The sequence below is a fragment of the Anser brachyrhynchus genome, assembly GCF_964034855.1.
Source record: "Anser brachyrhynchus genome assembly, chromosome: 18".
Taxonomy (NCBI): domain Eukaryota; kingdom Metazoa; phylum Chordata; class Aves; order Anseriformes; family Anatidae; genus Anser; species Anser brachyrhynchus.
In genome coordinates, this window is record NC_137711.1 from 3,971,805 (window position 1) to 3,984,743 (window position 12,939).

The 12,939-nt window shown below is 37.1% G+C and overlaps 1 protein-coding gene across 3 annotated transcripts in view; it reads left to right on the top strand.

Moving 5' to 3' along the window:
• SMURF2 (SMAD specific E3 ubiquitin protein ligase 2) overlaps positions 1–12,939 on the top strand; it is a 64,882-nt gene that overhangs the window by 38,537 nt on the left and 13,406 nt on the right. For all 3 annotated transcript variants that reach the window (XM_080561145.1, XM_080561146.1, XM_080561144.1), the window contains exons 4-10: positions 160–293; positions 1,490–1,555; positions 5,074–5,158; positions 6,405–6,488; positions 7,802–8,004; positions 8,171–8,255; positions 10,659–10,817. In XM_080561145.1, coding sequence (XP_080417271.1) covers positions 160–293; positions 1,490–1,555; positions 5,074–5,158; positions 6,405–6,488; positions 7,802–8,004; positions 8,171–8,255; positions 10,659–10,817 — 816 coding nt within the window. The remainder of the gene's footprint in view (positions 1–159; positions 294–1,489; positions 1,556–5,073; positions 5,159–6,404; positions 6,489–7,801; positions 8,005–8,170; positions 8,256–10,658; positions 10,818–12,939) is intronic.

Here is a 12,939-nt window from a genome sequence, read left to right on the forward strand (position 1 = left end):
TCTGCAGATGAGTTGTGCTCTCCTGCTGTATGTTCGATTTTTTAATGTAATGGTTGATGATCTTTGTTTTTGTTTTTTTTTTTCCTTAAGGTGATTTCTGGAGCATCTTCAAAGCATTCAGTGAGTGCCACTCACAGTACTGTTCTTCACGTTTTTCAGATATATTGGGAAGTCGGATTCAATAACAATCAGCGTGTGGAATCACAAGAAAATTCATAAAAAGCAGGGAGCTGGTTTTCTGGGTTGTGTGAGACTTCTTTCAAACGCAATCAACCGCCTTAAAGACACTGGTTGTAAGTAAGCTCAACACTACTGTTTCTTCTCTTTCAGACCTCGTTTATGCACAGAATTGTTGAAGAGTGACACATAATTGAGTTGTTGTTGTTGTTGTTTTATGAAGCTTTTATATTCCAGTTGGTTTGGTAGTTTATAGCAGTGCTTTGTGGCAGAGGGTAAGTAGCATGGGCAGGTCAGAGAACGTAACTTGCCTTTGGCTTTTCAGTTCTTTTGCCCCATTCCTGTAGACAGTGGTAACTTCAGTGCGGCAGTCTGGTTACAGATTGTCAAGACTGAACTTAAATGTGTTGGAATTTTAAAGGAAGACAGATTCTGGTTACTTTCAAAAACAGGTGTGTTAAGGGGTAGATGAAAAGGTAAGTATCTCTTGAAGTGAAAGTTACATTTTAAAATGTCTGAGTCTTCAAAAGTAGCTTAGTAAGTTTTGTCATAAAATGTTAAGTGCTTTATAACACAGCTCTTTGTATTTACTCCTGAAAAAATTAACATGTACGATGCAGTTTTCTTGTTATCCTAATTGGTGCCATTTACAGTGATCAGTCATGATGCACGCTTACTTCTGAACAAAATTTGGCACACCATTTGTGATGGAAAATTGGTGGTTGCCAATAAAGATCACTTAAAAAAAAAAAAAAGGGTAACTTGCTGGCAGAGAAGCATTCTGATTTTGCTTCAAATAACAGGCTCCCTGGCGACAATCATAACTGAAATTCTAATCGTTAAATATTTGTTACTAGATCAACATTTCAGTGCATTACATTTTGCTCAGTTTTATGAAGTTCTATCTACATAGTATGGAACAAATTCTGTAGGCTAGCTCTGTGCTCTACCAGTACGGGATTATATATAGGGATGAGAGCGACATATCACAAGGGGTGAGAGTTCAAGTTACTTCTTGAGAATCGTTTGAGCTATCTATATATGTAAACTTCTATCTACTAAAGGAGCTTCATATAGTAGGAAATATATTAAAGAAAATGTACTTTAATCTTTTTTTCTGTTTCAGAATTACAGAAGATGATGTCTTAAGATTTTTAATTTTCCTTCCCTGCTTCTTCCCCTCTGTTCCCCCCATATCTTGAAGTCTTAAGTATTATATGCTAGGATGAATTTTGTTCTGATGGTACTTCAGTCTGCCTTTCAAAAGCAGCAAAATGTTGTATGATTTATACTTTGTGTCCTTGTTTTGTAGATCAGAGATTGGATCTGTGCAAACTTGGGCCAAATGATAATGATACTGTTAGAGGACAGATAGTAGGTAAGTAAGGCTTTTAATCTTTTAGTTCACTTAGAGCTTAAAAGTAGCTGTGAAAATACACTACCTAGATATCAGGTTTCTCTATTTTTTTTTTAAATTCAGTGTTTAGTGCCAAAACCATTGACCTCAAGACAAAAGTGTATGTGTGTGTGTATATATATAAAATTATAACTGTTGGGATAGTTAAGACCATACACATATAATACAAAACTTATTTAGAAAGTGTTGAATTTCGCTCTAAACAAAGGTGGCAGTTCAAGCCTGAACCTCCTGTGGAAATACTGAGTACAAGTGTCTTGGCCATTGAGAGTTCCCGTAAAGCTGTGGTTCCTGGAGGTTTTGTGCAAAGATAGAACATCTTGCTGTAACAGGAGAGTATTTTTAAAATGGTCAGTTCATTTAGGGTTATTAAGAGGCCTGACACCGGTCTCGATAACTGTGCTTTCTTGTTCTGCTACTTCATAAACGTTAAATAATTATATTTAAAACAAACAAACAAAAAACTTCTTGAAGCCGGCAAATTGAAAAATAAGCATCCCACAAATAACTTCATAAACCTCCTTTTGGTGCATTGTTGGTTGTTTCAGAGGACGGTGTTTCAAACAGGTAATGTAAGATGTCAAAAAGATGTGGATCAGGATAAGGAGTCTATATTTATGGCAAGGTGTTAGAGTTTTTGGAGATGGGGATTAAAAAGTGAGTTTGTATGTTCAGTATTATGTTCAATTGTTATTTCAAATAATATCCAAGCATCATCCTTGTTTAGTCAGACAGAGAAAGCTATTGAAAAAGCAATTGGCAAATAGGGGCTTCATTGTATATCTTTGTTTTCCTTGAAGTCCTGTTGATTAATACTTAAGACTTTCTCTCTTCATGTTGCTTTTATCGTCTGTCTAGCATCTGATCTGCAAGTGTTTGCACAGTGTTCACATAAGAGTAAGGTGGCAGAATAGGATTAAATGATGGTAGAAATGTGGAACTGTAAGTGCAGTGCTGACACTTCCAGACCATTCTTGAACATTATATTTTCCATTTGAGCTTGCACAGACGAATAAAGAATAAAACAGTCATTTTTCTAGGGTGTGTTGTGTTGTCAGTTTGGCTTGCTTTTTAGTTTGTGCTCCAGTATGCTGGTCCCTGGATCACCCATGCTGTGTACATCCTGTTTGTGTGTGTGTGTGTTTTTTGCTTTTGTTTGGTTGTTGTTGGATTTGTGTTGTTGTTGTTTGCTTGTTTTATTTTGTGGAGTGCTTTTTAAGAACAGACTGAGCACAGCTGAGGAGGGAGCTTGTTCACGGCCTGCTCTACACAGCAGAGATGCCCTCTGCCCACAGCAGTCCTTCAGACGTGATACTAGCAGGGACTGTACCCTCACACCGTGATGTGCTCTCATGCTGCCCTCCAGAGTATGCAACGTGCATCCTTGTTGTCACAAGTTGAGAATGATAGTCTTAATTTGGGCACTTTAAACAAGAGAAAACAAAACAAGCAAGCAAACAAACAGTTCTCAAGGCTGTTGGGATACCAAATTGGAAACCTGGGTCAAATACCATGCAGTGTGGGCATGGCCAATACACTTCAGAGATATCAGAGAGAACTTGCTGTCAGCAGTGTGGCCAGAAACCAGCCTGACCAGTTGGCTTAACCTGTTGTGGTCATGGAAAGTGGTATAGCCAAAGCAGCATTTGTTCATTTGGCATGCTTCTTAGGATGTGTCCCTAGTTAGCAGGAGCTGCTGGGTCATGCATTAAACCTAGAAAAAACACAGCTTGTCAGGTTACAGCAGAGACTGTTAGAACACATCTGTATGTTCTGCTTTACGCTGTTACCGTCAGAAAGGTTTCCTCAGTCATGGCTGTGTTTGAATTTGATGCATGCTTGGTAGGACTGCAGAGACTCCTGTCTCTTCTGTTGAAATTGTCATTATTAATCTCCTTACGTCTTAATATTTCTTCACTAACACAATGTTGTTGAATGAGTCGATGAGCCTGAGTAGAACTAGGTAATTCTACTGCAGTTATGTGGTGCGAAAATACTGTTTAAAAATTAGTAACAAAATAGAATAAGATATAAATGTACTCTCAGTACTTTTAATGATAAACCCACTTAAATGAAGAAGCTATGCGAGATTGAAAAACAAGATTCAAATGTAAGCGATACCTTCAGAGGATAATAACGTTACAAATCAAGTGCACAGTGGTCATGACTTTATAATCTGGGTCAGTGAGCAAGGGGATCTCTATCTTAAAATCCTAAGGTTATCTTCAAAGGGGGGAAAGAAAAGGGGACTCGTGTGAGTAGCGGAGGCAAAGGGCACCTGAACTGTGTCTTAATCTTGCAGCTGTCTTCTGTGCCACCATTTTATTTCTGATGTGGCGGCGCAGAAAAAATGAATCCTTACTCATTACAAAATGAAGCCGTACACAAATTTTGGTCCTCACATAGGCAAAGAGGAGGTAATTGCCTTTGTTTAGTTTCATTTTTCTGTGTGTATTGCTTGCCAAACCTTGCCTACATGCAGCAGTGTGAACTTGTGTGGGTTTGTTGCAGAATAAATACATCATCTAAGATTTCATTTTGTTTGAAATTAAATTTAAGGTGTCTCTCACTCTAAGAAGGTGCATAGTAATATTAGTGTTCATGGAAGACAAGAAGTAAATACCAATAAGGAATAAGGCAACCAGGTGCTGCAGGGCTCCCTGGGCTGGTCTGTTAAGGGCCCAAAATTTAAGCTTCAAAACATGTTGTTGAAAGTTTGGTGTCTCTGGCAAAAGTTACCAGTACTATTACATCTGTTTGCAACTTTGTGATCTGGATGAATGTCTGGTTGTGTCTAGATTCAGGTCTCTGAGTTTTTCACTTTACATGTAAACGCGGCTTTGTTGTCCAGAGGTAGAGTAGTGCCACTTCAAGAAATATGTGCCACAGCACATACTTAGTTCTTAAATAATCACTTTGTTGTTAAAAGCAAACCAAAAGCTCTTTTAAAAGCAAAAAAAAAAAAAAAAAAAAAAACAAACAAGTGGTTAATTTCTGCCTGATTTTGTGTGTGTGTGTGTAGAATTTCATGTGCACACAAAATACATAGTAAGGAGTCAAAACTACAAAGAATTTCTTGTTTTAAAGCCTCCAACGGGCAGTTCTCCCTTCCTGTTAGCAGTACACACCTGGTGCTAGCACTGTCCCGCTTGCTGCTGGAGCCATTCTGCATGAGGTGCTACCAGGGCAGCTTGTTACGTTACAGTCTGCTTCGTACAGGGAAAACCTAATGACAGTTTGAGTTAGCTTCTTTTCCTGCCTTGTGTTCATGTTCTTCAAGATAGCTTTCTGAAGTAGTGTGTAGAGAATTACGTGTGTGAAAACGTGTTGTTGCTGTATAACTTTGATTGGTGGGAAGGAAAAAATATCCAGAACATGGTTCAGTTTAGTCCTTCAAATTTTACTGTTTCTCTTTCAACTGTAACTGTAATTCACACGCAGGTGTAATATCTTTAATAATTCTTTTATTATCTTAATAGTAAGTCTTCAGTCCAGAGACCGAATAGGCACAGGAGGACAAGTTGTGGATTGCAGTCGTTTATTTGATAACGATTTGCCAGATGGGTAAGCTGACTCCACTGTCAATACAAATACAGCTCACACAACAGACTTCTGCAGTAATGAGAAGTCAAAGTAAAAATAGGTTAATTTATTTTTGTTCTACATTTTTAAATTTAGGAACAGGCGATATGCCAGCCAGGCTACGCGGAGTGTTTAAGAGTTTGACCCTTGTCTCTTTTTTTTTTGAAAGTGGGAGGTGGCATATAAACATAAATGCAGTTTTAAAATATACTTTTTTCCACGTTATAGAATTGATAAGCTACTATAATCTTAAGTCACTGACAGCTGACCAGCTACATCCATATAGTAGTTTTGTAGCAATGTAGTGATCGCACAAGCCTGGCCATCTTCTACAGAGCTGTGTAAAAATGGATCACTGTTTTCTTCCATGTAAATTGTGGTGAATAAAACATGATTGGAAGAGCTAATGGAGCCTGAGTTCTTGCTGTATTTACCTGCCAAATGCTGGGTTTGGGATTTTGATTTATCCCTGTGAGAGTTAATGACATCATTAACACCTAGCAAAAAGTTTTGCAAATACAGAAAAATGCTTTATTTTAGGTTGTGGTGCTGTCATCAACTTTTTCAGAGCAAACATAGAACCTTTGAATGTGATTCTTTGCAGGTAAATACAAGACAAACTGATAATTCAGGTGATGAGCTTTAAAATGTAAATTATCATGTAAGTCCTAAACAGCGTTCTTTTTTTAGTTTAGAGTCTGAGGAAGTCACAAGTGTTCTTGAAAATGCTTTTGAATTTTCACTTTAAAATGTTAATTGTGTAAATATTGCTTATATAATTGTGTAACTGCACAGTCGTATTGTCTCATGTATTTTGAAGTGCAAAAATAGTAATAAAAAAATCTTGTTATTTGAAGGTGACTTTTTTAGTGAAGCAAGTATTGGTAAAAACACTACAAGAGGACTTATAAGGACAAAGTTAAATTTAGAAAAACTAAACACGGTGTTTTCAAAAAGTTTTTTTTTATGGTTAATTGGATTTAATTAGAATTCAAAGATTTATTGAACGTGGTATGATATTTTTAATGATATGCCTAGTTCCAAGGGAGAGAAGCATGTAAAATTAATTGAGAGTTGAACTTTCAGTTGTTTCCTGTTACCTTGTTCAGCTAATATGATTCATAATAGTGTACGTCTTCCTGAGTTGGCATTTATGTTGGAAACATTTAGTGCCCTGGTTTCCTGGAAATACCACTCATTGCCTTATCTCTCAATGTCTGAATTCTAGGTGGGAGGAACGGAGGACTGCTTCTGGAAGGATCCAGTATTTAAATCATATTACACGAACAACTCAGTGGGAACGACCAACACGGTAAGAAATTGTTCAGGAGACCGTGCGTGTGGTGAAGTCTGTTTGCTGACCAGGAGCACTGACCGCAAGGGAGTCTGTGTCTCTACCAGGAAGTATTCAGCATTCCTCAGAGTCCCTGTACAAACGCTGTGTGCTTTTCTTTTCTAGCATCTTACTCCTTCGTCCTGTCCAGTATTTAATTCAGAATAATCCTTCTGACTAGATTTTCTTCTACCTGAATACTAGCATCGTTCTCCTGTAAAGCTGCTATGGTAGAACCATATAAATACAGCCATTACAGTGTGGAGACATTGTAAGAGGTGAATAAAGAGATCGTGAGCTATGTCTCATAGCTATGTGCATGTTATGACGGTGTAATGCAGAACGTTAAAAACTGTTACAGAACACGTTTTAAAATCATTACAATCACCTGCTCTAATAACCAAAAATGTGCATTGCAAAGCATTTCTTCAAACCAGTTTTGCTGTTACCTGAACTGTAGACAGTGTCAGTGTGTGTTTTTCACTCTTCTGCAGACTGTCTCTGCCTATCAGCTCTCTCTTGCACCCTCAATAAATATTATTCCAGTCTCTGTATGTAACCATATTTGACATAAAATAATGTAAACTGTTAATGCTGCCAGCTCTGATATATATTAGCAGTTTTAAAGTGACTGAATGTACTGAACAGCTTTTTAATGTCTGTCTATTCTTTTCTGGTATGTTAAAACCCCTATTCTAAGCACTAGACATGTTCACAATAGAAAAATAAATACAAAATACCTAACTTGGTTAGGGGGGTTTCCTGCATTCTTATCAATCCCTCTAACCCATTTTACGTCCTTTTAAAAGCAGCACTGAGATATGAAACCATAACATTCAATGTTTCCTCTTCCTGTCAAGCTCTCAAGAACAACTGTTTCTATCTCACTTAGCCCGTTTTCACCATCCTCGCCTAATAACCTTCCTTAAAGGTTAAAAGGAATAATGAGACGTTATAGCTTCTTCAGCCATATGGAGGCAAGTGAGAAATTTTGAACTATATGCTGCTCATAAAATAATAGTTTCACTCTCAGTTTTTTACTCTTGTGTTTTTTTTTAGGGTGGGAACTGCTCACATGAGCATTTGATACGATCTTGATCCTGCAGCATCATGCACTAAAGTGTCAGGTCAGACCCTAGCACAGATGAGGAGGTTTAGTGATCGCTCTGGGATGAACAGAACAGCTCAGAACAGCAGCTTTCTGCCCATTGTCAGGGCATCTTGCTCCACGGGTAACTGTGACAGAAGCTTCTGGTAGAGAAAGCACATAATTTTCACATTTTTCCCAACAGGCCAGCATCTGAATACTCCAGTCCAGGCAGACCGCTGAGCTGTTTTGTGGATGAGAACACTCCAATTACGGGAACAAACGGTGCAACATGCGGGCAGTCATCAGATCCCCGGCTGGCAGAGAGGAGAGTCAGGTCACAGAGGCACAGGAATTACATGAGCAGGACACACTTGCACACTCCTCCTGATTTACCTGAAGGCTATGGTATGTAAATTAATTTATTGTACGTCTCCTGGGGAGCAGGAAAAATGGGTTACATCTCATCATATATTAAATGCTTTTGATTAGTTAGTTTGGGGAAAGCAGTCTTTGCGAGTTTTTGTATTACATGTTTTGTTCTTATCGTTATTAATTTGTCTTGATTTCACAGAGCAAAGGACGACTCAGCAAGGTCAGGTCTATTTTCTGCATACTCAGACTGGTGTTAGCACGTGGCATGATCCAAGAGTGCCTAGGTAAGAAAATGATGAAAGTATCCTTAAGGTGTCAAATTAAAATAGTTTAACCAGTGCTCTTCTAATAGTTGTCTCCATAGTATTTGATATATAGATATTTACTGTTGGCCCCTAAAAAACTCATTTTAACAAGTCATTCATCAAAATGAATTCATCTATTTTCCTCACTTCTTCAGATTATTACTTTAAAGCAATGGAGAATCAAGAAACAAACTACAGTGATGTAGAAATTTTTATTTTTTTTTAAATTCAGTCTCTGAAATTAACAAGACCTGAGAAACTGGCAATATAAGTTTATGAGGAACAAATTGTGTGACAAATGTGATAGTAAAATGTGATCATTTTAGATAGGGAGCAGACAAAGAAGAAAACTTTGGAAAATCTAGTGGGTGTCATGTATATTTAAGATGCAGCATTTGTACTGAACGGCACTCATCTTTAAAAATTCACTTAAATTTACTTGGCTGTGAGAATTATTGTCCAGTGTTCAGACTACCAAATATAATTAACTCAAGGAATGGGAAATGTAATCCATTTTGAAGAAATTAATTGGAGACGCTGGGTCATAAAAAGCCTGGAAGCTGAAATGGTGAGCGATGTTCAAAGTGCTGGGATTTTTTTTTAAAGAAAAAAAACAAACAACCCAACCAACTGAAACAAGATAGAACAACAACAAATCTTTTTTTCCACTTGGGTATGGTAGCAAATATCTAAAACTACCCTGGCTTTTTTACAGCTTTTTTCCCTTTACAGAGCAGAAAAGGGAAAGAGCACATGATTATTTCTGATGTATATGAAAGGAAAGAAAGAAAATGTGGGAATTATTGTTAGTTTCTGATTTTCTTTACAATACCATCCTGAGATTTTAGAAGACAATAATTTTCAACAGGATTTTTTTTCTTAATGTGTGCAGTTTGGAATTGGCAGCCAGTATAGGCATTTATGAGAATTGTAAAAATTCTGTCAGTTGCTGCTGGTGTTCATTCCCATGGAAATGGATTTTGACTCTCCTGGGAAGGATAAAGTGCCTCGTAGCCATAACTTCATTGCATTTTCAAATGATTCTTCTAATTGTTTTTAGTAGTCCGTTTGTGTTACAAAATTATCCTTTGTTATGATGCATTATCTGAAACATGAGAGTGAAATAGAGTTGGCAGTTGTGTATTAGGAAGTATTTGTTCACATGATTTACATATTATATAAAACTAGAAACTAGACCTCTCTAAAAAAAAAGTCATATTAAAAAATGAAGAAAGTTAAGTTTCCTCAAGTTTGTTTTGTAATGATTTTGTACAAAATCCAAGTTAGGACTGCTTTTAGGTGTGGCAACAGAAACTGTGTGAGTGTCTCTGAGAACAAAATTTGGCTGCTTGCATGTACCAGCCATGATGACAGGACAGAGCTTATGTCATTTCTAAGAAACATTGTATTTTATGCTAATATGCCACAGTCATTTCGCTAGTAAAAATAAAGCCTACAGTTCAGCAGCGCTGTGTGTATGGGTAATATCAGCAGAAGCTCATTTCTAGAGCCTGTATTTCCTTTAGTAGCTGTTAAGCTTTTTGAGTCCCTGCAGAGTGCATCTTTTCAGGCTCTATGTCCCTCAGCTCTTTCCTCCCATCAGCTCTAATGGTACCACGTGATATGAAGACTTGCACCTTCAAAAATAAGGCTCTTGACAGGGTGAGGTATCCAAGGTGTGAATCGCATACATTTATTGACGTTTGAAAAACTAACACTTGTCTTCAGTGAGCCTCTGAAACAAATCTGCGTAATCCTAATTTCAGCAGAATTTTCTTGAGACCAGTTAAGGTTTCTCTGCATTGCTCAGTGCAGAGCTGAGTCATTGTTCTTTATTTTTTTTCTTTAATAATTTGTTAGAGACCTGTTTGCTTCCCACTAGCACTTGGGGTTTGGGAGCAAAAATCAGCTGTGGCCTACATGCATATTCCATGCATAATTCTTCATGGAAAGTGTAACTCTTCAGAAATATACTTTTGTTTTGTAGGAGTTTTTAAAGTGTGATTCAGAGTTCCTTACATGACTAATGTTGTTTTAAAAATGTTTTCTGTCAGAATTGGTGTAGAACTGCAATTCCATTCTGGCAAATATGGCAGTGGCCTTTATTTTTGTTTTAAGCCTCTATTAATTTAACATCTGAAGTTAGTTTGTAAAAATGAAGGTTATTTGATAAGAATTTTTTTCCCCGCGGCATGTGTTCTGGGGTGTGTGTTTTTTCTTTGGTGGGCTTGCACCTAGGGAGCAGAGATTCCAGCTGAACAGATCAAGTTTCTGAAACAATACATTTTCTCAGACTTCATGGAATTGTTCTGTTACATTTACGCTTGTTTGGCTCAGAGGCCAAATGCTGAGGTATTTTTCATTTTATATTTGTTTTCACAGGGATCTTAGCAACATCAATTGTGAAGAGCTTGGTCCCCTGCCTCCTGGATGGGAGATCCGAAATACAGCAACAGGCAGAGTTTATTTTGTTGACCATAACAACAGGACAACGCAGTTTACGGATCCACGGCTTTCTGCTAACTTGCATTTAGTATTAAAGTAAGTCTAAAGTCTCCAGCACATGTTGAATGTAATAGAGGAAAGAAAGTGACTCTTAAGGGGTACTAGATTTTATATCAAGTTGTATTCTGCCATTCAGTAGTATTTGAAGCACAGCAGCAACAAAACAAAACAAAGCAAAAAAGTGAAACAAAACCAAAAAAAAAAACCAAAACAACCACCCTCTAGCAGCATTTAGACAGGAATGTGGCTATTGTGATGCCAGGAGTCGGGGCCGGGAGGGAGGGGGGAAGCAAGTGCCTTCCCATGCAAAAGACTGGCCTGTGGAATTCATTCCAACAGCGAGACAGACACTTTCTTTCCTTTTCTTTTTGCTTTGTACTACTTTCAGTGATGGAGTGCTTGTTTTAAAAATATCAGATTGCATTCAATACCCAATTGAGTTAGGCAAGGGTACAGAAGTGCCCAACTATTTTTCTGAGAGAAAGAGAAGTAATTCAGCCCCTACATTCAGTTTTAGAGTGTAAGACAAGTTGAGATGTTCTCAAAAATAAGACACCAATAATTTAAATTGGATTTGTTACCACTAAAAACAAAACAAAAACAAAAAACAAACCAAAAAAACCCTATTTCCTCTGCATTAGTGCAGATATCACATTTTAGTATCACAATTTTTAAAGGAGAAAGGGAAACTCAAAAGGATTCTGGCTGTTGTTTTCATTCCCAAGTACTCACTTCACCCTGACGAACTCTACTGAAAATGGAAACCAAAATGTGAACAAACATTTCTGTTTTGCCTCGACATGGCTATCAGTTTGTCCGAGCTCTGTGGGAATTTGCTTCTATTGTTTCTCCTATTAACACCTTTTAATACTCTTGGGAAACACCTGTAAACTATTAAGTGGGTGTTAAGTGGAAGGAACAAATAAAGAACTGGTAAGATAGAAAGTAATGTGCGGCCCTGGGCAAGGAATAAGTGTGAGGAATAGTCCTTTTAAGGAAGTGAATCCTTGGGAAGAGAAGCTGAAGCAAACAATAATGGCAGCAAGCACTGAAAAGACAAAACCAAGGAATAAAGTAATATCCAGGAGTTGCATGTAGCTTTGTGCATAAAAGTTGGCTAGCCTTTGCCCAATACCCATTTGAAGTTACTAGCCGAAGAGGGAGGCAAGTCTAAATATGGACAAATATTTATTTGTTTAGAAAGTCATTGTTTTTATTTTTGTATATTACAGAGCATTAGTAAAAGTTCCCATCATCCAGAGAGTTAATGAGATTTAGATATGTTAACCAAGATAAACTTCAGACCCTCTTAACTACAACAATGTAATTCCTAACTAGAACATTTAGTTAACTGGTCTATATTTGAAAAAACTGTCCTTCACAGGTATGTTTATTTTTAAATGGTAGTAGGCACATAGTGGCTAGGTCAACATGTGTTGTGAAGGACAATACATAGGTAGCTTTTCATCTAAAAAAATCCACTTTGGCTTTCAAGTTCCAGAACCATTTTGCATTTTTTTAAACTTAAGCACACTGTAGTAGTTCTTTTTCATTTGTACATCTGTCTTTCATTAGGGAAGGATTTCAGAAATTCAACCAACAGTGTCATCAGCAAAATCTGCTGCCTGATAAATCTTTTCTGGTGTTTATTCTTTTATTGCACAAAACGGGATATGTGAAAAAATGAAACCCACCTCATCATTTGTTCTTTAAAAAAACAAGAACAGAAAAAAAAACAAACAGGCAATATGCTTCAGGCTTGTAATTTTTAAAATTATCTGAGAAATAAGTTTAGTGTTTGGGTGGAACGGGTGTGATAGTTCTAGGCTCAAAATTGTAATAAAGATTTTATGTTCGGTAATACTGACTTCTGTTGGGCTGAGTAAAGAAATTTGTTCTTTCAGTGGTGACATTAGAAGTTATGAAAATAATCAAAGTTGTTAACCAATTCCGTTTTTAAAATATTGGCCAAGAGTTCATGTTAGGTTTTGATAGTTATGGTACCTGAAAAGTAGTTAGCTATATCCTCAAAACACAGTATGCAATCAAGCATATTCATTCAGCTGTGAAAACAAACTTAAGAAATTATTTAATTACTTCAAGTACTGCAGATTGTTTAGCTAATACTACACTGATTATTTTTAGTCTAATATGGAGG